General features: G+C 43.6%; 1 protein-coding gene across 2 annotated transcripts in view; it reads right to left on the minus strand.

Moving 5' to 3' along the window:
* Positions 1-26,720, minus strand: part of PTBP3 (polypyrimidine tract binding protein 3) — a 115,177-nt gene that overhangs the window by 54,680 nt on the left and 33,777 nt on the right. For both annotated transcript variants that reach the window (XM_043514400.1, XM_043514399.1), the window contains one exon: positions 5,843-5,918. In XM_043514400.1, coding sequence (XP_043370335.1) covers positions 5,843-5,867 — 25 coding nt within the window. In that variant the 5' untranslated portion in view covers positions 5,868-5,918. The remainder of the gene's footprint in view (positions 1-5,842; positions 5,919-26,720) is intronic.

The following is a 26,720-nucleotide window of genomic DNA, read 5'->3' on the forward strand; positions in this document are numbered from 1 at the left end:
GGGTTGTGTGTGTCCTAAGAGGTTTGTGCACATCTTTAATTAGCTGGTGGCAACAGCTGATTTCCCTTTTTTCCTTTCTCAGCTCTTCCCCAGAGTGGGCGTGAAAGGGCCTGAGGGTACCCCACATGGAGGAATTCCCAAGTGCGCCTTCCTGGATAAAAATTTTTTTTTTTTGCATTTCGGTGGTGGCAGCATCGACCCATCCAAGGTCAGAGAAAAGCTGTAACCTTGGGAGTTTAGTACCAGCCTGGAGTGGCCAGTATTAATTTTTAGAATCCTTGTGGGCCCCCACCTTCTGCACTCAAAGTGCCAGAGTGGGAAATCAGCCTTGACAGCGTCTTTGCAAGAAGGCTTGCTAACCTAGTGAGGAAGGCTTTAAACTAGTTTCGCCAGGGGATGGAGACCTAAGCCCTGAGATGAATGGGGAAGTGGGCTACTTGGAGGAAACACAAGGAGGAGGGTGCAACAGGGGAGGCCTCCTGATTCATAGTGAAAAAGTAGGGCAATCAGCTAGTTATCTTAGGTGTCTGTACACGAACGCAAGAAACCTGTGAAACAAGCTGGAAGAACTGGAAGTCTTGGCACAGTCAAGGAACTATATGTGATTGGAACAACAGAGACTTGGTGGAGTAACTCACATGACTGGATCACTCTCATGGATGGGTATAAACTGTTCAGGAAGGACAGGCTGGGGAGAAAAGGTGGAGGAGTTGCACGGTATGTAAGAGAGCAGTATGATTGCTCAGAGCTCCAATATGAAACTGGAGAAAAGCCTGTTGAGAGTCTTTGCGTTAAGTTTAGAGATGAGAGCAACAAGGGTGATGTGGTGGGCATCTGTTATAGACCACCAGACCAGGAGGATGAGGTAGACAAGGCTTTCTTTGGACAACTAATAGCAATTTCCACATCACAGGCCCTGGTTCTCATGGGGGAATTCAATCACCCTGACATCTGCTGGGAGAGCAATCCAGCAGGGCACAGACAATCCAGGAAGTTTCTGGAGAGTGTTGGGGACAACTTCCTGGGGCAAGAGCTGGAGGAACCAACTAGGGGCCATGCTCCTCTTGAACTACTGCTCACAAACAGGGAAGAATTGGTAGGGGAAGTAGAAGTGGGTGGCAACCTGGGCAGCAGTGACCATGAGATGGTAGAGTTCAGGATCCTGACAAAAGGAAGAAAGGAGACCAGCAGAATACAGACCCTGGACTTCAGAAAAGGAGACTGACTCCCTCAGGGAAAAGATGTGCAGGATTCCCTGAGAGGCTAATATGAGGGGGAAGGGAGTCCAGGAGAACTGGCCGTTATTTTGAAGAAGCCTTAATGAGGGCGCGGAACAAACCATCTCAATGTGCAGAAAGAATAGCAAATATGGTAGGCTACCAGCTTGGCTTAAGAGAAAAATCTTTGATGAGCTTAAAAACACAAAAAGGAAGCTTACAAGAAGTGGAAACTTGGATTGATGACTAGGGAGGAGAATAAAAATATTGCTTGAGCATGCAGGGATGTAAACAGGAAAGCCAAAGCACAACTGGAGTTGCAAGTAGCAAGGGACGTGAAGGGTAACAAAAAGGGTTTCTACAGATATGTTAGCAACAAGAAGATGGTCAGGGAAAGTGTGGGACCCTTACTGAATGGGGGAGGCAACCTAGTGACAGATGATGTGGAAAAGTTGAAGTACTCAATGCTTTTTGGCCTTGGTCTTCACAGACAAGTGAGCTCCCAGAGTGCTGCACTGGACAGCACAGTATGGGGAGGATATGAGCAGCCTTCAGTGGTGAAAGAACAGGTTAAGGATTATTTAGAAAAGCTGGACATGCACAAGTCCATGGGGCCGGATGCAACACATCCGAGGGAGTTGGCTGATGTGATTGCAGAGCCATTGGCCATTATCTTTGAAAACTCGTGGTGATTGGGGGAGGTCTCAGAGGACTGGAAAAAGGCAAATATAGTGCCCATCTTTTAAAAATGGAAGAAGGAAAATCAGGGGAACTACAGATCAAACAGCCTCACCTCAGTCCCTGGAAAAATCATGGAGCAGGTCCTCAAGGAATCCATTGTGAAGCACTTGGAGGAGAGGAAGGTGATCATGGTTTCACCAAGAGCTAGTCATGCCTGACCAACCTGATTGTCTTCTATCCTTCTGTGGATATGGGGAAAGCGGTAGACATGATATACCTTGACTTTAGCAAAGCTTTTGATACCGTCTCCCACAGTATTCTTGTCAGCAAGTTAAAGTAGTATGAATTGGATGAATGGACTATAAAGGTGGACAGAAAGCTGGCTACAACATCAGGCTCAATGGATAGCAATCAACAGCTCGATGTCTAGTTGGCAGTCTAGTATCAAGCAGAATGCCCCAGGGGTTGGTCCTGGGGCTGCTTTTGTTCAGCATCTTCATTAATGATCTGGATGATGGGATGGATTGCACCCTAAGTAAGTTTGCGGATGACACGAAGCTGGGGAGAGAGGAGAATATGCTGGATGGTCGGGATAGGCTACAGAGTGACCTAGACAAATTGGAGGATTGGGCCAAAAGAAATCTGATGAGATTCAACAAGGACAAGTGCAGAGTCCTGCACTTAGGATGGACGAATCTCATGCACTGCTACAAGCTGGGGACCAACTGGATAAGCGGCAGTTCTGCAGAAAGGACCTGGGGATTCCAGTGGACGAGAAGTAGGATATGAATCAACAGTGTGCCCTTGTCACCAAGAAGGCTAATGGCATATTGGGCTGCATTAATAGGACCATTACCACTAGAACGAGGGACGCTATTATTCCCCTCTATTCGGCACTAGTGAGGCCACATTTCGAGTACTGCGTCCAGTTTTGGTCCCCCACTACAGAAAGGATGTGAACAAATTGGAGTCCAGCGGAGGGCAATGAAAATTATTAGGGGGCTGGAGTACAGGATTTATGACGAGAGGCTGAGAGAACTGGGCTTATTTAGTCTACAGAAGAGAAGAGTGAGGGGGGATTTGATAGCAGCTTTCAACTACCTGAAGGGGGGATCCCAAGGGGATGGAGCCGGCTGTTCTCAGTGGTGGCAGATGACAGAACAAGGAACAATGGTCTCAAGTTGCAATGGGGGAGGTCTAGATTGCATATTAGGAAAAATTATTTCACTAGGAGGGTGGTGGAGCACTAGAATGGGTTACCTAGGAAGGTGGTGGAATCTCTATCCGCAGAGATTTTTAAGACCTGACTTGACAAACCCCTGGCTGGGATGAGTTGGTTGGGCTTGGTTCTGCTTTGAGCAGGGGGTTGGACTAGATGACCCCCTGAGGTCTCTTCTGATTCTAATCTTCTATGAAGTACAAGGATGTACAGGGTATATACACAGCCTCAACAGACACTGCTGAGTAAAAGATTTTGGGCATACGTGCACAGAATGCATACATCTACAGCTTAATCTGTGTAGACAAAGACTCAAAGAAAAGCCTTTACCAAATAAAACTATTAGAAAACATTCATTCACGGTCAAATTGTGACTAAAATGGCTAAATTATCTTTTCTTTCCTGCTTAAAGAGATTACGTATCTAAACGCAGACCTCAAATTGATCTAAAAACGAATGTACTGTTTAACTATTATTTTCCTCCTAAAGTTAAGAGCTGAGTTTTGCAGTACTTCAGATTAAAGTCAGAGTCAACCATAAAAGTATTAAACCACAAAATTATCACCTATTCCATCATTAATATGAAGATCTAAGTTACCGGAAATTGTCACTTTTTTCAGCTATTAAGTCTGAGAAGTATCTTGACCTGGAGAGCTAGCTATGCCTTATTGCAGAATCTACATATCTACATACAAGTTTGGGACAATTGCATCTCTAACCATTTCTGTGGTCTGCTCAAGGAACACTCCTCTTAAGTCTCAGGCCTCTGTCACCAGTCTGGGCATAGACTCATGTCCTCCTTCCTCCAGACTGGTATTTCAATCTTGCAGCACCCCTGCAATTTTCTGAGATTACCCTACCAGGTCTGAGTTAGTTCAGCACCCACAGTTTTACTTGTTTCCTGCAGGGTCTAAGACAGTGGTTTACAAGTGATTAGACAGCTTTCACAAAGTAAAGTTCACTTATTTTGAGGTTAAAGCCATACAGAGAAAACAATAAAAGGCCTAAATGCATACAAAATGTAGCAGAAGTCACCTACCTGCCACATATAGAATGTGGTAGGTCAAAATCCTTCCAGCCCTTGAGCAGGGATCACTCCCCTTGGTCAGAAGGTCAAGTCCATTTGTTGGATCAAAAAATGAAGGCCCTATGGTCAGTTTAAACCCAGACTGTTATATCACAAATCTTTTTTTCTCTTGGGCTTCTGGGATATGGTCTGAACCGGTTTATGCAATTCTCCATAGGGGTAGAACTTTTCTGGAGTTGTTTACCTGTCCCAGAATTGCTCCCACTGGCTTAGTTCCGAGAAGAAAGGTGAAAACCCTCCCTCACAGAGTAGAATATATACCTAGTTCACAAAGATACATATAACATGTATAAAGAAAAGGAGTACTTGTGGCACCTTAGAGACTAACAAATTTATTAGAGCATAAGCTTTCGTGAGCTACAGCTCACTCCATCGGATGCATTTGGTGTGCATCCGATGAAGTGAGCTGTAGCTCACGAAAGCTTATGCTCTAATAAATTTGTTAGTCTCTAAGGTGCCACAAGTACTCCTTTTCTTTTTGCGAATACAGACTAACACGGCTGCTACTCTGAAATATAACATGTACAGATACCATTTATAAAGGAGAGTCAATAGCATCAAAATACAGATAACATTCATAAAGTTAATACAATGGTCCCCAAATATATTGCAACTGCATGCAGTATATTTGTCACAATACAATCTTGCCCACTTTTATCCCCAGACTTCCTTTCTTCACAGTTACCACTGTAGTCCCCCTTATCTCTGCCAAAGTAAAGCTTTATCCCCTGCACAGTCTCCCCAAAAAGAATGGAACCAATGCAGGAGTTCGCTGCCTTATCACCAAAAGAAACCAAACCCATCTTTTCTTCTGTTTTGGTCCTTTTTCCTATTCTTACTCCTGTAAGTACACCTTGTCATTCCTCTCACCCTTCTACCTCTAACCCCACCACTAAACAGAAAATACCCACTTGTTGCTAAGCTCAGGTTTTTCAGATGTGTATGTCAATGAGCCCGTACAACCACATTTTAAAGCAAAAGGTGAAGAGATGAATGAACAGTGAAGTAGGTGGTCTCAAAGAACCAGGCCTCTGCGGCTAGCATTGCCTCATCAGAATTGTTCTGGTTTTCATCTCTCTCAACAATGGAATGGGAGGAAAGCATAAAGAAGGGGCACCTGAGAATTTTTACAGAGATTACTGGTTTGATCATGCCTCCTCAGAGGAGGTAATCCATGGTCCATTACATCAACGAAACTGAGTGACTTCACCAGTACTGAACAAAACAATTTCTCATGTTTTTAAATTCAGTTCTGTATCTTTTTTTGATTTGTAGGTACCACTGCTCTGGAGTCAATTTTTGTCCAGGTTTCAAGGAAGCAGGAAAGATGTCCACCAATCTGAATGGGTTCCTCAGGTTCTAAGGGGGGGGGGGGAGAAATGTAGATTAGTTCTAGAATCATTGAACTGCCAGAAGGGTCCACTACAGAATGAAACTAGGCACTTTTGCTCCCCAAGGGCTTGAATTTGCTGCCTCTGCAAGAGTCCAAGACTCGGGCGGGGGGGGGGGGAGGGGGTGCTCATAAAAAGGTTACATGAGAGTATGAAGGAAAAAAAGAAAATCAGATTTCCTGAAACTGTGCTAACATTGATAAGCTGTAAAACCATGTAAACTTTACAATTATTTTCTTAAATATACCTGTAGCTGGAGTAGAATTGCTCATGGTAAAAGGCCCGTTAGTGATACCAGCAGAAAGAAGCTCGTCAGATCCACGCTGAAAGATAAAATGCAAGATCATCAGCAAAGGCATTTCTGGGCAACAGCCCACCTTTTAATAGAACTAATGAATGACTTTAATCACTGACTTTTTGATTTTTACATTTCACAATTGTTTTTAAACACTGCCTACCACACATTTTTGTGAGCTACTGAAGAACATGCACTAATATTTCAACAACGAAGAGAAAAAATGCAAATATTGTCAGCCAGCCACATTACTCGAGTTGGCCATTATATTTCAAGGTGCTAAAGTTTCCTGAAAATGAGCTTAGCTATATTAAACTGAAGACTGATGAATATATTGCTTATTCTACTATAATACAGTTTATATTTAATATCTCAAGATAAGCAGTATTTAACCATATGCAGATTTGTTTGATCAGACCTACCATAAAAAAAGTCTACCAAGAGATATCCAAGGACTCAACTAAATATCAATTTAAGCAACACAAAAATGAACAATTTTGAAATGATACAATATTTAGCTGTAAACATGTCATTGGTCATACAAGTCATCATGTCTGTTATACATTACAACAGCAATATAGTATGTGAAAACGTTCATTATGAAGAATGTTACTGTATTTCCAATAGTCACTTTAAAAAGTTAACTCAAACTGTTAATATTAGCGGATGACATATCAGGGTTTAGTCCATTTTCTGACAAAGACATGCAAAAGTTTTTTTGTTTTTTTTTTTAAAGATTTTTTTGGAGGGAAACCCCACACTAAACTGGAAAAATTAATGAGGCCAACAAGGGGCCAATTAAGCAGACAGGTCATAGCTGATGAGAAGTAGGTAGCCCAGGGGTCAGCAACCTATGGCACAAGTGCCAAAGACGGCACATGAGCCAATTTTTAATGGCACACTGCTGTCTGCCGGGAATGGCAGACAGCAGCGTGCCATTAAAAATCCTGCCCGGCCCAGCCCACTCTTTTCTGCCCCCCGCCCACTGCTCTCTCCTTGCAGGGCAGGCAAGCTTCCTGCTCCCCCTACCTCTTCCCCCAGTGTGCTGGGTTCCTGCCCCTCCTTCTCTCCCTCCCTGTGGCCGATCAGCTGGCGGCTCTTGCTACCGAGGGGGAGAGGGAAAAGCGGAGCCACAGCACGCTCATGCACTCTCCGAGGACCTTGGGGAAAGGGGGTGGAATCAGGGCATATCCCCTCCAGCCCCCTGCCTTGAGCCACTCAGGGCAGGGGGCTGGGAGTACCCCACAACCCCAGCCCATACCCCCAGCCTTCTGCCCTGACTCCTGCACCCCCTCAGACACACCCAGCCCTCTGCCCTCACCCCTGCACCCCCCACACACCCTAGCCCCGTGCCCTGACCCCTGCACACCCCCAGCCCTGACTCCGGCACCTCCCACACATACCCAGCCCCCTGCCCTGACTCCTGCACTCTCCTCACACACCCAGCCCCCTGCCCTGACTTCTGTACCCCTCACACATATCCAGCCCTCCCACACCCCATGCCCTAACTCTTGCACTCCCCACATCCCCACCCCCACTCTGAGCACCAAACAGGAGCACCTGTACATATACAAACCCCCACATTCGCACCTGCATCCCTTGTACCAAATGGGAGCTGCCCAGGTAAGCGCTCCACACCCAAACCTCCTGCCCCAACCCTGAGCCCCCTCCCTCATTCTAGCTCCTGGCCAGACCCTGAACCCCAACCCCCAGCCTGCTCCTTCACCCCAGCTCTGTTCTCAGCACACTCCCACCCTCATCTCAGTGCAGAGAGAGGAAGAGAATGGCTAGAACCAGGGAGAAGGTAGGTACTTACTCTATGTGGACAGGGCCGGGACCCCAGACCGGCAGTGGGGCTGAGCAGGGCCAGCAGCCGGGACCCTGGCTGGCAGGAGCCGGCGGATGGACCCCCAGACTAGCAGTGGGCTGAGACGCTCAGCGCACCGCCAGTCTAGGGTCCTGGCCGCCGGCCCCACTCATTCCACTGCCGTTCTGGGGTTCTGGCTGCTGGTCCCTTGCCAGCCGGGGTCCCGGCCGCAGGCCCCACTCAGCCCGCTGCCGGCCTAGGTGAATGGAACCCTAGGCCGGCAGCGGGCTGAGCGGGCTGGTGATGTAAGATCAGCACTTTAATTTAATTTTAAATGAAGCTTCTTAAACATTTTGAAAACCTTGTTCACATACGACAATAGTTTAGTTATATAATGTATAGACTTATAGAGAGAGACCTTCTAAAAAACGTTAAAATGTATTATTGGCATGCAAAACCTTAAATTAAAAAGTGAATAAATGGAGACTTGGCACACCACTTCTAAAATGTTGCCAACCCCTGAGGTAGCCTAAGTAACCCCAGACTGATGAAGGAGCCCAGCTGAGAAGGAACAGGCAGGGCTAGTATGAAGCCAGGAGGTTGGCAGCAGAAAAGGACTGCAGGGAGGGAGCCTGTAGCCACCTTAGAGACTAACAAATTTATTAGAGCATAAGCTCCTTTTCTTTTTGCAGATACAGACTAACACGGCTGCTACTCTGACTCCTGCTTTAGAGAGGGCAGGAAGGAAACCCAGGTGGTGAGTAGAACCCTAGGGACTCCAAGCCTGAAAGAAGGGTTTAAAAAGATTGGAAGCCTAAGACTGGCGGAGCAGCAGAAGTCTCAGGGAAAGGGCAGCAAAGTGGGACCTCACAGACCTTGACTGCAGATTAGAAGGTCCCTGAGCTGGAATCCGGAGTAGAGGGCAGGCTCAGGTTTCCCAACCAGCCATTGGGGAAGTGGCATAGTCATGGCAGAGAGGGAGAAAATAGCCATTTTGGATAGAGAGACTTTGATAACTCCTGGAAGGGGGAAAAGCACAGTGACCTGGCTGGAGGGCAAAGCCACAAAGAGAGCACCTTGAGTCACCGAGGGAGAGATGGCCAGGTGCGAATGAGCTACAGAAGGAGGGCGTCAGACTGGGAAGGAGCTAATCCACATAATAGTGAGGTGGTGCCTTAGCAGGGAGAGAATTCAGTTACAGGAAGAATATAGGCAAAGGAATGTTTTACTTGAAAAATTTAAATCCAAAGCCAGCCAAAACACTTTTTTAAAAGGATGCTTCTAAATCAGAGTTTAAGACCAAAGAGACATCAAATCAGCTTTTCTGACCTCCTGTATGTGACCAGACACCAACACTTGCTGAGCACCTGCACACTAAATCCAACAACCGAAAATAGACTAAAGTATTACAGTCCACAGGAGACTAAACTATTATGTTCCACATGCAAAGAATAGGAGGGACCGATGGGGCACAGTTGACCAAGGCTTCTGCAATGGCAGGGAAACGATTACATAAGATATACCCAGATAATACTGACAAGTGACCTGCACCCACACCTGGGGGGGGGGGGAATTTAAACATTCCCCCTCTCCCTCCAGTTCACAGCCAATCTGACCCGATGAAAATTTCTTCCCAACCCCACATATGGTGATCAATTAGACCTTGAGTATATGAGCAAAAACCAACCAGCCAAGCACTTGGGAGAGAGAATGTTTGGTGCTACCCAGAGCCCCCATCCCTCTCTGTCCAAAGTCCTATCTCCAGCTGTGGCCATCCCTGGTGCTTCAGAAGATGATTTAAAAAAATAAAATAAAATACAGAATACACTTGGGGGCGAGAGGGAGAATACCTTCCTGGCCCCTACAGGTGGCTGGCTGAAATATGAGCTTTTAAGGTCATAAGACAAATAGGAAGCGAGCACTAAGGCTGATGAACCCTACCCCTTACCCTCACAAGCAAACCCATCATACGATCACATTCCTCAATTTGTCCAGTTATTAGAATTCATTAAGTTGCTATTAACTAACTCCCATTGGGAGGCTGTTAAAGAAATTCACCCCGTTGGTCAGAACCCTTTTAATTTCCAGCCTGAATTTGTTCATTGCCAGTTTATATCCATTTTTTATGCCAATATTGCCATTTATCTTAAAAGAGATTCACCTTCCCCAGTATTTACCCCCAAAATATATTTATAAAATGTATAAATATATTAAATACAATAGCCACCTTAAAAGGTAATTTTTTCTGTTTATAAATTGAAATGATTTTGCAATGGCATTTTTGAAAAAGAGGTAATTTCTCAAAAAAAAGTTTCACATTATAAAACTTCTTCCTCTAACAAATGTTTAAGAAGAGATGGGTCAGCAGATGGACCCTGGGTATCCGATTCAGTAAAGCACTTAAGCACCTATTTCACTTTACAGAGTAGCAGCCGTGTTAGTCTGTATTCGCAAAAAGAAAAGGAGTACTTGTGGCACCTTAGAGACTAAAATTTATTAGAGCATAAGCTTTCGTGAGCTGTAGCTCACGAAAGCTTATGCTCTAATAAATTTGTTAGTCTCTAAGGTGCCACAAGTACTCCTTTTCTTTCACTTTAAGCACACATTTGGTCAAATGCATCCGATGAAGTGAGCTGTAGCTCACGAAAGCTTATGCTCTAATAAATTTGTTAGTCTCTAAGGTGCCACAAGTACTCCTTTTCTTTATGGAGAGAGAGTCAGTTCCAAAAGAAAAAGGTTACCATCACCCAGCCAGATATAAATGAGTCAAGGTGGGTAACCACTGTCACCTGAGACTAGGGAGACCAGACAGCAAATGTGAAAAATCGGGACAGGGGATGGGGAGTAATAGGAGCCTATATGAGAAAGACCTAAAAAACGGGACTGCCCCTATAAAACTGGGACATATGGTCACCCTATCTGAGACTTTTAAGGGCAAATACAAATACATGAAAATGTCCCAAACTTCAAACCTTTGGGTGATATGAATAAGTCTCCTTATGGCAAAAGCCATTTCTACCTTACTCCCCAGAATTCCTCCTCCCTCCCTCCCAACTCTGTCTCAGCCAGAATAAGTATCAGCCAGTTCACCGTCACCCTAGTCCCACTCTTGGCTAGGCACTGGGAATAGTACAGACACTGTAACCTCTGGGCCTGATAGTGCTGCTTGTTGTTTGAATACCAGTACCACAAACTAAACTGTCTCATCTCCCTAGAGACTAACACACAATGAATAGGAAGGATATAAAACAAAGCCTTGCACAAGCTTACAACAGATCTCTCCAAGCAGAAAAACTGCTCCTGGCAAAGAACTGATATGACAAGGTTCAAAAGTAAGTTTCAATGTTGTCTCATCTATAACCGATTGAGAGGTCGCCATTACAATAAGGGAACATTACTCAAATACATTTTATACCAACTGAAAAAACTGGCTGTTCTTTAAAAATAGATTAAGGCCAGCTACTTAGGAGGGAGACCAGTAGTGAATGTTTTGCTAACATATGTATCTGCAGCTTCATTAGGAGGTTATGAAAATTTGTACTAGCAGGATCCTGAAAATTTGCATAAGATGTTGTTCTGGTGTAAATCTTGACATGAAAAACCTAAATGTCTGCATTAATGAGTTATTCACGTACACGTCATGGCAGAACACTGTTGCCTGATTTTAAGGAATTAATATTATTGTTTATATAATAAAAGTTATAGGCTAGCCAATAGATCTGATCAGAAGATAATAAGGTTCTTGTTCCAGAATCAGGCTACACAGAGTCTTGCGAAGTCCCTGGGGATGTACAACAAGGACACATGCTGAGAGCAAAATACAGCCTTAAAGACTTTTATTGATATAAATGGAATAGTAATCAAATGAAAAAAGTAATCAACCCGAATTAAAAAGGAAATAGTACTATTCTAGAGGTTCAGGTGGTATCATTTGCTATAAAACTTCCTAGATAAACATACTCTCACTTTTCCTTGAGAACCTGGTGGTAAGGGACAAAGGACCAGCCTCATCTCTGGCATGCCAAACAAGAGTCTGATGGTTCCTCACTGCTCGAAGGGAAGATGAAAATTTAGGAGAAGCTAAAAAGCCAGAAACAAAGCCAAGAAAGACCCCCCCCCCTAAAAAATAACTGAACTAATAAAACATGGTGGTTGCCCCTCTTCTAGAGCCTGAGCACCACATTCCCAACCTTCCATGTCCAAACTTAATTTAATCACTGACATAATATCAGGGTGTCTTTACTCTATAGGTGGCATATTACTCCTGGTGGAATTCTGCACCACTGCACATGTGCAGAATTTATGTCCCCGCAGATTTCTTTGCTTCCCTGCAAAAAAATGACTGACAGCACAGCAAAGGGAAGCCACAAGAGCAGTCATGTGCCCTCCCCAGCAGTGTTTCGGGTGCCCAGAGCAGCCGGCAGAGACATAAATTACAACGGAGCAGGGGGCGGGACTGGGGGAGACCAGACTCCCTACCATGCGCTGAGCTCAGCTGCTTGTCCTGGCTAGGCTGGGGAGGACAGGACTTCCTTTTCCCCTGCACAGCATCCAAGGCTGGGTCAAACCCTCCCCCAGATTTCTCCCCCAGCTGCAGGAAGCTGTGCAAACTCCTTCCACCACCACTATCCTGCTTCCTGAGCCCATCACTCCTCAGCTGCAGGGGGAGGGATCCCTGTACAGGGAGCTGCTCCCACATCCACCCAACCCCCATGCATCCAGACCCCCTCATTCCCAGACCCTACCACCAAACCTCACTAATCTGCACTCAGACCTCCCCGCTCCGATGAACCCCACTCCCGTGCACCTGGACCACCCCGACGAGCCACACACACCCAGATCCCACCCCACCGAGCCCCAATCAACTGCACCTGGATCCCCACTGAACCTCACTTATACAGCATCTGGATTCCCACACCTAGACGCCCCTGCCAAGCTCTACCCCCCCATATCCAGACCCCCACAGAGCCCAAACAGCCTTCACCTGGATCCCCCTGCAGAATCCCATCCCTGTTGCACCCAAAGCCCCCCCAATAAGCCCATGTGTATCCAGATCCCTCCTGCACCTGGATCCCCCACTGAGCCACCTGCACCCAGATTGCCCCACTCAGAACCCTCTCAACCCACACCTGGATCTCCCTACACTAGGCCCCTTCATACTTGGATCCTACCTTGCTGAGCCTGCCTGCCCACACCTGCTGCACCCGACACGGAGGGGGGTGTGCTTCTGGGGCAGGCCCAGTCCTTGCGCCATGTCAGGGTTGGGTGCAGCCTCACCACTGAGTCTCTGTCCCAAGTGGAGGGAGCTGCACAGTCATCTCCCACCTCTTTGCAGCCAGTTGCCTGTACTCCCAGTGCCATGCTGGAGCCTCCACGTTTATTTGACTGACAAATTTTGCAGAATTTTAAAAAATATTGTATGCAGAACTTTTAATTTTTTGGAGCAGAATGCCGCCAGGAATAAAGACATTATCTGATATAAGAAAGTATTGCATAAATAAAAACATTAAGAACATCTGCAAAACCTAAATTCTTCTTAATACTTCAGAAGTCAGACTGCAGTACATTTTAATAGCTATACCACCACAAAGACAATGCTAAAATTCAGTCAGTAAAGATGAACAGATGACTCTTAGTTGCCAACTCAGAGGGCCAAGAAATTCTTAATGTCATACTGACGAAGTACTACTTTTCAAGACCATTAGTGGGGAAAAAGTTAATTTTACAGCACTCAGAAGCATGCTAGACATCTCACAGAACTGAAATAGCACATAAGCCCCACCCTGAATAGCTCTCAATTTATTGTCATCCCCCAAAACAGCCATTATATAACGAGATATCAATATCTGTACTAAGAAAAGGAGTACTTGTGGCACCTTAGAGACTAACAAATTTATTTGAGCATAAGCTTTCGTGAGCTACAGCTCCAATGAAGTGAGCTGTAGCTCATGAAAGCTTATGCTCAAATAAATTTGTTAGTCTCTAAAGTGCCACAAGTACTCCTTTTCGCGGATACGGGCTACTACTCTGAAAAATATCTGTACTTTCAGACGAAACACTTTCTGGAAAGTTAATTTCCAAAAGAATGAGTCACAAGCCAATGCCTGGACATTTGGACTGCTCTCTCCACATCTTTAGTGCTCTTTCAGCTTTCACACTGAGGCCTGGACTCTACCACAAAACTAGATAGACATTAGTCACCTTACGTTTACCTATTTGTGCATGCATCCACACTCAGATATGTCTCTGGTTAACAGAAGTGCCCTGTTAAGGTGACACACTAAAACCACTTCTCCAAATAGCGTTGAGCCATGGTCGACATACCAAGGTTAATGTGGTGCAAGCGTAGACCTATGTCGATCCTAGCAGTCCCCCAGCAGCTCTCTCATAATGCCTTATTCCCTCTGGTCACAATAGTAAACTCCACTGCCCAGGGTATTGAAAACCAGAAGCCACCCACCTTTTAAAAACCTAGTGTGTATTTTTGAAATGCGTCTCCCCCCGCCTCCCAATTACCCATCTTGGAGAGCACACCCAGAAGTGGCAACAGAACAAAGTTAAAAGAAAAGGAGTACTTGTGGCACCTTAGAGACTAACAAATTTATTAGAGCATAAGCTTTCGTGAGCTACAGCTCACTTCATCGGATGCATTTGGTGGAAAAAACAGAGGAGAGATTTATATACACACACACACAGAGAACATGAAACAATGGGTTTATCATACACACTGTAAGGAGAGTGATCACTTAGATGCATCCGATGAAGTGAACTGTAGCTCACGAAAGCTTATGCTCTAATAAATTTGTTAGTCTCTAAGGTGCCACAAGTACTCCGTTTCTTTTTGCGAATACAGACTAACACGGCTGCTACTCTGAAACCTGTACTTTGGTTAAGGATCTCCTGAACGGGGCAGAGCACGAACACTCTATTTCCAAAGCCCATATAAACACTAGACCGTGAGATGGAGTGAGCCCAGGTTGGGGTGCTTGATTTTCCTCTGGTCCTGGATTAGGAGATCCGGAAATGGGCCAGTCCTGATTAATGGGTGTATGGACATCATTAAAAGTTCAATGAGCCAGAACTGGCTGGGCCAGTAGAGTGCTAGGAGGAGGATGGTGGCTCTGTTGTGACAGATCTTCCCTATAACTTGTGGTAGTAGGGAGGAATGGTGTATCTGATATTATATATCAAGGACAACTGGAGAGCATCACCCTGGGAATCGTGACCCATGGCTCCTCTGGAACAATACAGGGGATGTTTTCTTTTCTCTTGGGATGTAACGAGGTACCATAACAGAGTACCTCATGCAAAAATATCTTGGTTAGGATTATATCGTGAATTTCCCATTTATGGTCTGCAGAAAAGCTTCTGCTTAATCTGTTTGCCAGGGAAGTACACAGTCATGCAGTCCCTGTTTGGCCAGTAAGTTGAGTGGAACCACGCTTGCAGATACTGCAAGTGGACTCTGGCGAATGGCATCACATAGGTGCTTATGGCCATGTGGCCTAACAGCGAGACACGCTGGTGCACCATAGTTTGTGGTTTGAGGTGATGCAGAAGAAGTTATTCACTTTGCGCAGTAACGCTGGTTCTTTGAGATGTGTCCCCCTATGGGTGCGCCACTGTACGTGTGCCTGCGCTGCTGATCAGAAGACTTTTGTAGCAGTGTCCATTAGGTCCACGCATGCGTGGTCTCTCCTCATGCTGTGCCATGAGGCTAGTCAGCGTGCACAGACTAACCCCCAGAGTTCCTTCTCTACCACAGACTCAAACAAGAACTCCGAAGTGGAGGGGGCATTGTGGGGCACCCATAGGGAGTCACGTCTCAAAGAACCATTGTTACTGCACAAGGTAAGTAGCTTCTTCCTAGAGTAGTGTCCCTATGAGTGCATCACTGTAGGTGACTCCCGAGCAGTACCCCTTCTGGAGGGCTGGGACTTTGAAGATGGGTCAGTTACAGAAGACAACAGTGTGGGGCCGAATATGGCATTGGAGGAAGAGTCCCCAGTGACCACATAGTGTTTTGTGAAAGTGGCAGGACAGGTTCTATTGCCGCTGCCACCCCCCCACTCCCTCAATGTAAAAAAGATTCCACTTCTTGTTGAAGCATCAGTTGGTGGGAGTGGTTCCTGAAGAGGGATTGGGAAGGGAATTTGTGAGGAGGGAAGGAAAGAAACTCTATGGAGTATCCCTAATTGATAATCTCCAGGACCCAACCGTCCATCTTGATCTTATTCCAGATGTGGGCAAAGGAAGTAAGACAGCTCCCAAAGGTGACAGAAGAAGCAGGTGGCATCAGTGATGGTACACAAGTCTCAACCTGTATGTCAAAAAACAGCCTTTGGGCCGCTGTTGGGAATAAGTGGAGGCTGTGGCAGTAGAGGGAGCTGAGAATCAGAACTTCTGAATCCTCTGGCTTCTGCACAGAGACTCAGGTGGATGCTGGTAACAGGGAGCATGTGGAGGGGGTGGTCTTGGTCTGGTGTTTGCTTCTGGGGGCTGGAGTATAAATTCCCGAGGACCGCAGAGTAGATTTTGAGGCTTTTAGTGAATGAAGGAGGACACAATTACAACTCTGGCCATGAGGTGGTAAGAAGGAACTGGAGAGGCGTTGACCCGCACTGCTTTTTATGCCCTGGGTTAGGAGCAGGAGGGGAACTACAGGTCAACAAAACACAGCTTTGAAGAATTTCTGGACTTGGGCTCGTGGCACTCATGCATACCCACGTGTGGAATACACACAGGGACCATCACTCAAAGAACCAACACAGCTTCACATACTAAATTAGCAGGGCTGTCAAGTGATTACAAAAAAATCAATCGTGATTAATTGCAATGTTAAATAATAATAGAATACCATTTATTTAAATATGTTGGATGTTTTCTACATTTTCAAAGATACTGATTTCAATTACAACAGAATACAAAGTGTACAGTACTCGCTTTATATTTATTTTTGATTATAAGTATTTGCACTGTAAAAAACAAAAGAACTAGTATTTTTCAATTCACCTAATACAACTACTGTAGTGTAATCTATCATGAAAGTTGAACTTACAAATGTAGAATTATGTACAAAAACCTGCATTCAAGAATAAAACAAATGTAAAATTTTAGAGCCTGCAAGTCCACTAAGTCCTACATCTTGTTCAGCCAATCACTCAAACAAGTTTGTTTACATTTGCACGAAATAATGCTGCCGGCTTCTTGTTTACAATGTCACCTGAAAGCAAGAACAGGCGTTCTCATGGCATTGTTGCAGCTGCAGTCACAAATTTTACATGCCAGATGTGCTAAAGATTCATATGTCCCTTCATGTTTCAACCACTAGCCCAGGGGACATTCGTCCATGCTGATGACGGGTTCTGCTCGATAACGTTCCAAAGCAGTGCAGACCAACGCATGTTCATTTTCATTATCCTAGTCAGATGCCACCAGCAGAAGGTTAATTTTCTTTTTTTTTGGTGGTTCGGGTTCTGTAGTTTCCGCATCAAAGTATTGCTCTTTTAAGACTCCTGAAAGCATGCTCTACACCTCATCCCTCTCAGATTTTGGAAGGCACTTAAGATTCTTATATCTTGGATTGAGTGCTGAAGCTATCTTTAGAAATCTCACATTGGTGCCTTCTTTGCGTTTTGTCAAATCTGCTGTGAAAGTATTCTTAAAATGAACATGTGATGCGTCATCATCTGAAACTGCTATAACATGAAATATAACGCAGAATGTGGGTAAAACAGAGCAAGGGACATACAATTCGCCCCCCAGGGAGTTCAGTCACAAATTTAATTAACGCTTTTTTTTTTTTAAATGAGCATCATCAGCATGGAAGCATGTCTTCTGGAATGGTGGAGCATATGAATGTTTAGCATATCTGGCACATGAATACCTTGTAATGCTAGCTACAAAAGTGCCATGCAAATGCCTGTTCTCACTTTCTGAATAAATAAGAAGAGGGCAGCATTATCTCCTGTAAATGTAAACAAACTTGTTTGTCTTAGCTATTGGCTGTACAAGAAGTAGGACTGAGTGGACTTGTAAGCTCTAAAGTTTTACATTGTTTTGTTTTTGAGTGCAGCGATGTAAAAAAATCGACATTTGTAAATTGCACTTTCACGACAAAGAGATTGCACTACAGTACTTGTATAAGGTGAACTGAAAAATACTATTTTTTTGTTTATCATTTTTACAGTGCAAATATTTGTAATAAAAATATATGCTTTGATTTCAATTACAACACAGAATGTTATATATATGAATGTAGAAAAACATCCAAAATATTTAGTAAATTTCAATTGGTATTCTATTGCTTAACAGTGAGGTTAAAACTGTGATTGATCGTGATTAATTTTTTTAATCAATTAATTTTTTTGAGTTAACCGCATAAGTTAACTGCGATTAATCGACAGCCCTATAAATTAGCGATGCTCATCACTTTGTACTGCTTCAATCAAAAGCCTAACGCAGAATGAAACCCGAAGTACATAGTGTCGAAGTTTTGCCTCATCTTCAGAAAGCTACATATCCACTGGCCCCAAAAATCACGCTTCCTTTGAGACAATATTTCTCCCTGAAACATCCAGAGCAATATCATTTTGCAGAAGGCACTTAATGCCAAATAATATTTCAGCCAAAAAATATTTAAGAAAGGAGTAGTTTCCAACAAACGTGGTCCCAAATCTTAAAAAATAAATAGGCCAGCCAAGAACTTGCATATCAAGAGTGCTGAGCAGTCTCTTATTGGTAAGTCTGCAATTTCATTCACAGTAATCGTAAATTTGAGTAAAGTTAATTATCCCACAAAAATGGCTCTTGTCCCATAGGGCTTGGCCTGGCTCCCCACTCCATGTGTTGTGACCTGGGCCCACTTCGTCACGCATCTGCTCAGATCTGGTGTACCTGCTACTCCATAGATGGAGACAGACTTCAAAAATATGAACCAATCATAACTGATGCAGTGCTGTCTTAATGAGTCCGAAGACAGCTTGAAATGGAAACTACCTAAATCCTCTCAGTGAGGTTGACTAAAACATCCATCTAATACAGGGGTCAGCAACCCTTCAGAAGTGGTGTGCCAAGTCTTCATTTATTCACTTTAATTTAAGGTTTCATGTGCCAGTAATACATTTTAACGTTTTTTTAGAAGGTCTCTCTCTATAGGTCTATATATTATATAACTAAACTATTGCTGTATGTAAAGTAAACAAGGTTTTCAAAAGGGTTTAAGAAGTTTCATTTAAAATTAAATTAAAATGCTCATCTTACACCCCCGGCCCGCTCAGCGCACTGCCAGCCTGGGGTTCCGTTCACCTAGGCCGGCAGCAGGATGAGCAGGGCCTGTGGCCAGGACCCCAAACCAGAGATGGACAGAGTGTCTCAGCCTGCTGCCGATCTGGGGTTCAGTCCGCTGGCTCCTGCCAGCCAGGGTCCCGGCTGCTGGCCCCACTCAGACCGGTTTCGGTCTGGGATCCTGGCCCTGCCCACACAGAGTGGGTTCCTACCTTCTCCCTGGTTCTAGCCCATTCTCTTCCTCTCTCTCTGCACTGAGCTGAGGGCGGAAGTGCACTGAGCACAGGGCTGGGGGTGAAGGAGCAGGCTGGAGGTTTGGGTGTAGGGTCTGGCCAGGAGCTAGAATGAGGGAGGGGGCTCAGGGTTGGGGCAGAAGGTTTGGATTTGGAGTGCTTACGTGGGCAGCTCCCATTTGGTGCGAGGGGTGCAGGTGGGAACGTGGGGCTGTGTGTGTGTGCAGGAGCTCCTGTTTGGTGCTCAGGGTGGGGGTGGGAATGTGGGGGATACAAGAATCAGGCCATGTGCTGTATGGTGGCTAGGTATGTGGGGGGGGTGCAGGAGTCAGGGCAGAGGGCTGGGGGCATGTGAGAGGGTTCCAGGAGTCAGGGCATAGAGTGTGGGGGGTGATGGAGTCAGGGCTGGCGTCGTGCAGGAGTCAGGGCAGGGGGCTGGGAGTGTGGGATAGGGCCGTGGGGGTGCTCCAAACCCCCTGCCCAGAGTGGCTCATGGCAGAGGCTGGAGGGGATATGCCTTGATTCCAGCCCCCTTCCCCACCTCTTCTCCACCTCCTCCCCAGAGCGCGCTCCCCCTCCCTCGCAAGTGCCATCAGCTGATCGGTGGCAGGAAACCAGCACGCTGGGGGAAGAGGGAGCTTGCCTGCCCTGCAGCAGCAGCCGGCAGGACCAAGCTTCTTCACCCTGCCCCTGCAGGGGGGCACAAAGAAGAGCAGGCTGGGGCGGGCAGATTTTTAATGGCACGCTGCTGCCTGCCGGGGTCCCAGCCCGCAGGCCTGCTCAGCCCACTGCCAGCCTGGGTTCGGCAGCGGGCTGAGCGTGCCATTAAAAATCAGCTCACGTGCCGTCTTTGGCACGTGTGCCATAGGTTGCCGACCCCTGATCTAATATTTTTCACTGTCCTAAACTACTTCCTACAGTTCCCCAAGTGTCGGCTATGCAACTGCCAAAGCTTCCAGCTTTCGCATAGAACTTCTACAGTGCAGGTATGCATTTGTAGTATAGAACTTTGCAGCATATCAAAAGCTGAAGATAAGGACAAAGTAAAATGCACTGTTTAATATAAAACAAACAGGGGACAGTATATAGACAGATATTCATATATAAAAATATTTTTACAGGAAATTAAAACTGCCACAGAATTAAGAGTGTCTAGGGACCTTACTGCAGTATTTAAGTCCTGCCTCCTGCAGACAACACAGGCCTTTATTATAGTGCTTGTAAATACCTGTATGTTCTGCTGATCCTATTTTGTAACTTTTATAGCAATATTAAATCAGATATCCATAGTCTTAGAGTCACAGTACACTATGGCGACTAGTTTTTCTTTTAGCCAGCAGTAAAAACTGTCAACAACTGTATTAATTAGATTAACTAGATGTAAATTTGTAGTGTAGACCTGCCCTTAAGCTACGTCAGCACCAATGCAGCTGCGTTATTGGAGAGCGTCTGGTGAAGATACTCTAAACCGACGGGAAAGCGCTCTCCCGTTGGCTTACTAAGTCCACCTCCATGAGAGGCAATAGCTATGTCGATGGGAGAAGCTCTCTTGCCAACATAGTGCTGTCTACGGGGGGGAGGGAGAAGAGTTAAGGTTGGTATAACTATGTTGCTCAGGAGGGTGGATTCTTCACACTCCTGAGCAAAGTAGTTATACCAAAGTAAGTAGGCAGTGTAGACCAAGCCTAATCGAGAAGACCCCAAGCCTACTAACTACTTAATTCTGAAAATGGAAAGCTACTGGAAAAATGTAGTTGGGTAACATGGTCCAGTAAATTAGTTGCTAATAGATCTATAAAAGAACTCCATCCGGATCTAAACTATGGGGAATAATAAAGGAAACCTAAATTGTGTTGAATAAGGTTGCATCAGGGAGAACATATCTAATGAATCTTTTCCCTAGAAAATCAAGATATAAGCAAGACAGCTAAACAGATCCCCAAGAAAATCCTGTTTATAAAGAACTGTTTGTAGTGATCGTGCCCAAAATGTAATCCTGGAATGTGAAGAAAGTTATACAAAAGCACACAGAACTTTCCCTGAGAATGAGTGCAGCCCTTTGTGCCAGATTTCCTAGTGTTATAACACAGATGTATTGAAGAGTCTCTACATACACCAAGAGAAGAGAATCTCTTGCTTTACACCATAATATATTGAACATGAATATGATGCCCATAACAGAATTACAGAATTTGCAATGAAAAAAATTGAATGTTGAGTGCCTGAAACATAAGTGATAAACAGAGGAAGGACTCAACGCACAGGAACATGAAGTAGGAAGAACAGAACTGCCCATTGCAAAAGGGTTGAACTTCCTCAAATATTAAAAGGACGTGGAGGAGGAACAAACTTTTTGTTCTAGGATGCTACTGGAATCAAGCCAACTACCCTCAATAAAAAACATGATCAAGCAATGAAACTCCAGGAACAAAAAAAGAGGAAACTAAAATAGTATAAATTAGGTATACACAATTAAGTTCCTTCAAAAATACCAGCATATCCTCCTGTCCTTTAGGAATAGCCTGCATTGCTGAGCCATCTACAATATTTGGAGAAGAAACTAGGCATCTAAAAGCTATATACATAAATAGGAAGTAAGAGCTTTTAAAATGGAAACCAGGAGTCTGTTCTCTCAGGGCTAACATTCTTCAGAAGTTAAACAGCAAAGAAAAAATTGTAACATTTTTGTTTTCAATAGTGAGTATAATTAAAAAAAGGCCTGGTTTTGAGGAAGGGAAGTTCCCTCCTTTTATAAAGTGTCTCTTTCCCAGGTAGACCATCTAAATTTTGGATAATTGTTCTACAAGGCTTTTATCCAAAAATATAACTACTGTACCAAAAAGTACATTGTTTACAATTTTTTTTCCTTTTATGGAATACTGAAGACATTACTATTAAATATTCACAAAACACAAACTGGGGGAAAAAAAAGATAGACTCAGTAATTCTCAGTATTTCACTCAGGAAATAAGAATGGGAACAAGTAGAAGGTGAGGAGTCAGTTTGTTAGCATACTTTTCTTCTCAAACAACTAACACTAAATACCTGTTACACTTTACTCTTTTCTGCAGCAAGCAAATCTACAAATGCGGAGATGCAAATCCTATTTCCATAAATGAGAATTATATACACAATAGAGAATGAGCCATTTAGAACAAAATGAAAGAAATCTTCAAAAAGGCTGGAGGTAAAACAGACAAGATGAATCCATAAAAGTCTGGCATTGTAGATAAACAAAATTAACCTTACACAAAGAAGGCTGTCATGTCAACATGCCACCAAACCACCCAAATGAATTGGAGGCAAGCATCATAAACAAGCAAAGAAAACACACAGCAGCTTAACAGGTTGATCAGCAATCTCCCTAGAAACACGCCTGTTGGTTTAACAGAGAGCAGCTGTCCAGTAAGCCTGCTTGCTCATTGGCTCAGTTAGCATGCAGGCAGCTCTATTGTCTCATGTATCAATTATTGAAGCTCTCTGCTAGATCAGTAACAAGATACTGTAGGCCTAACAAAAGCCACAAAACATTGTAATTAAAGAACCATAGAAAAAGTGATGGGATTTTTATATTGAACTTTTTTTTTAATTTAGCATCTATGCAAAAATTAGAAACAAATGGAACTGACGAGCTTAAAACCCTCAGCCACATTACATCAGACTTTTTCAAGACAATGCCTTTAAATAGCATCTTTTCATTAAGTTGAAGAAAAGATACTTGTACATGAATTACATTATCTTTTCACTCTCATTCAGGGGGAAGGGAATGTACTGTTCTCAAAAACAAAGCCTCTGTAAATCCGAAAGAACTCTAAATATGTTTTGTAACTGTGTACAGTTCCATACTGAAACAAGAAATATGAATTGCTTGATAGGGGCTCTAAAAATCAGCATCAGTCTGAAATCCAGTGAATTTCAATGAGTTCAAAGTAGTTTCAGATACTCCCCTGCATCCGATGAAGTGAGCTGTAGCTCACGAAAGCTTATGCTCAAATAAATTTGTTAGTCTCTAAGGTGCCACAAGTACTCCTTTTCTTTTTGCGAATACAGACTAACATGGCTGCTACTCTGAAATCTGTCAATCCCCTCTGTCAATTTATTTGGTTTTACAATTTTTTAATTGATACATTCTCACTTTTTTCTATGTAATATAAGGGAAAAGGTAAAACTGACTATCCAGAGTATTATCCAAGGCACAAGGTAAAAAACAAAACAGAAAAACATTTTCCCCAACATTGTTGAAACTGAAATAGTATTAGGTGTAACCTGTAAAAGAAAGAAGATAAAAATTCAGACAAAAGTGTAATTTCCCCCGCTGCCCTAAATTAACTATATCCATCTTAAAGGAGTAATTATATAGTCCAACAGCCATTTTTACAATGTCACATATTACTCACATTGGGCCAAACTGTTGCCCAGCTAGCGCCACAGAGACATAAGGAGACACAAAGTGCCCCCTTAGGCCATCCTTTGCTGCCCATTTCATGAGTAGCAGTAGATGTGGAGGGAAGGTAGCAGCTCTGCAAAGCCCATGGCATTAAATAAGCTTGATTTCTACTGCAATGGTTTTGCTTTCTGGTGGTTGAAAGCTTGGAAAAGGGAGTGATTCCTTATGGTAAAAACATGCCTAACTTTAAGTGCATGAGTAGTGCTGAATTGCAGCCTTATTGTTAGGGAGGCCAGAATTTAAATGAGTAGAAGCAGTCAAATTTTAAAAGGGTAAAAACCCTTTTGACAGATACATAACTCCCCATTACCTAAGTTAGAAGATTTTGGAGAAAAGTTCTTTTCCCTATGGATGCTGTTACTGCAAGCATTTATTATAATAGAAGCAAAAAAACTATTTAGCCTTAAGTCAAACTATAAAATACTTTAGATTTAAAACTAACACTGTATATATAAATTAAGGAAGAAAAAAACCCCATACGTTTACAAAGTCAATCACTTAAATTAGGAAATGCCAGAATTAAGATTCCCAGTGCTGCCTTAGTTCAGCCCATGTGCATATACATTATGATACAGTTGAAGGATAGGATAGCTTTTTTTCCCCACAGGACCCCAGAATCTGATTTCCAACATAGTTCTTCCTGACACTACTGAGCTCAAATACTGATCTTCTTAGCTATGTCAAACAACGTTTAGGACTCACATCACCAAGACTGAATGAGGCAATCAACAGTGGGACGCTGTAAATCATCTTTTCATAGGGAAATTACTGAGCAGAAACAGATTGGCTGCTACATTTTCTGGGACACTGGACAAAAAGATTTTTTGCTATTTGATATGTTGGATGACTTTTCTGAATTAATCCCTTTCATTCTTATATTTTATCAGTAGTAATTCCTTTGAAATTAGGATGTATTGGGGAAACCAGTACCATCGTGTTATTTGGCATGCCAAGAGTAAGGCTGGTCCTTCACCTCCTAATACCGAGTCCTCAAGGAAAGGTTGTGTATGTTAGGTTAGAATAGATATGTTACCACCAGGAGTTTTGGAATTCTTTTACTGTTTTGCAGTTATAAATTTCATGGCATTTATTATTCTTTTGTTAATCTCAATAAAGTTTTTATCAATTTGGTATTGTCCTCAGTGTAAGTGTTTTTGCCAAGCACCGCGAGTGTCCGCTCCCGACATAGAACTCTGAGTTCTTGAACCCTGTAGTCTGAATTAGACAAGAACCTATAAATCTTCTGGTCAGATGCGATCAGTGGCGAGCCATAACTAACCCATCAAATTCAGGTCAACAATGTGGAGAGAACCCAAACAGTTTCAGCACCAGAAACAAGAGTTGGTTTCACACAAATAGCATACATATAGCTGAAGTAACTGTAGTGATATACTGGAAGATGATGAGAACATGGTGTCTGACATGGGCTGCTACCACCAAGCATAACTTGGTAAAGACTGAGGGCGGTCGCTATTCCGAAAGGGAATACTCAATATTGAAAATGGTCAGAGCCCACCATGAATCTGAGGAAGTGTCTGTGATGTGTCCCCAAAGGCATGAATATAAAAAAATAAATGGCATTCCATAACAATCTGACAATTCCATAACAGTGGCATAAAGTCTGCATTTTTAAACTGCTTAATTGCTAAGTTTTTCCTCTCCCTTTGGCCATGTTTTTGGAGGTAACATACCAGGATGAATGCCTTTGTGTAAGTAGGCATCCTTCATAAAGCATGTGTCCTTTTCTAAAGCTGGGATTATTGCTGCCAATGCAACCATGGGAAATCTGAGTTTGCTAATGAAGCGGTTGAGATGGTGCAGGTCGAAAATTGGTCTCCAACCACCTTCTTTTTGGGTACCAGGAAGTAAGTTGAGTAAAACCCTCTTCCCCTTTGTATGGTTGGAAGGCTATGTTCTATCGCTCCTTGCTGCAGTAAGGAGTTCACCTCATATTTGAGAATGCTCTCTTGACAGTGGCCCTTGAAGGAGGGCAGGGAGGAAGGGTTCTGGAGAATGTAGGGTTGCAAACTATCGTATAGCCAGAGTGGATGACATCCAGAACCCACTTGTTTGTTGTTAGGCAACCCCCAAAAGGCATGTGGGGGTTGGCAGGCATTGGGCAGAGTGTTTTGTGGTTCTCAAGCTCCCATCAAAAATAACGTTGAGCTAGAGGCTGAAACAGGGATGCAGAGCCTGTTGCAGAGGGCATGGGGAAGTGGGAATTTTCAACCCTGTCTCTTACGTGGTGGTTCATAGGGCCCATAATGAGGGAGGGGGGGAAAAAACCTGCTGAGCTATTTGTCTAGATCTGACCAATGGGCAGTGAAACTTCCTTTTAGGAGCAGATGTGTATGTCCCCAACAAGCAGAGGATAGCCCTGGAGTTCTTCTGGGTGTGGAGGGACTCGTGTCTTCTGGCTGAAGAGTCTGAGTCATCAAAGGGGAGGCCCTCAGTGGTATTCTGGACTTCCCTAGGGATTTTGTACAAATGCCATCAAAATCAAGAACCTAAAAAGATTGCTGTACTTTGAATTAAGCTTATATAACTTAATGTCCTTTGCATTTGTGACTATAAAAAAAATAAGCAGAATAAAAATGTAGAACACTTTGCAGTCATCAACAAGCAGTTCCTTGCTTGAATAGTCTTAAGTATAAAATGACTGTAAATGTATATCTTAAAACTATTCAGGAGAGAGGAAAATTAATCCTTTTCTCAGATGAAGCAGGTACCCTGCAACATGATTTCACCTGGTAGCCATCTTTTACTTTCTTCTAATCTGCTTCGCATGTTTTATTATACAAGATATTCCCACATTTTTTTAAATTGAAGCGTTAAAACAGATTTTTTTTGTAAATATCAAAAGCTAAAAAGAGATTGATGTATCAAAACATTTTTCTGTAATGATACAAATCCATTTATATATTAGATTATTGCCAACAATTTACATCACAAGTCTCTTGATGTTTGTTTTTTATTTTGGTGAGCTAGCTAATTTATGATTTTTCATAGCTTGGGGTTGGCTATACTGCACCTACTTTCAACTTTCAAACCACTACA

Source organism: Dermochelys coriacea, chromosome 5 (assembly GCF_009764565.3).
Source record: "Dermochelys coriacea isolate rDerCor1 chromosome 5, rDerCor1.pri.v4, whole genome shotgun sequence".
Classification (NCBI taxonomy): Eukaryota; Metazoa; Chordata; order Testudines; family Dermochelyidae; genus Dermochelys; species Dermochelys coriacea.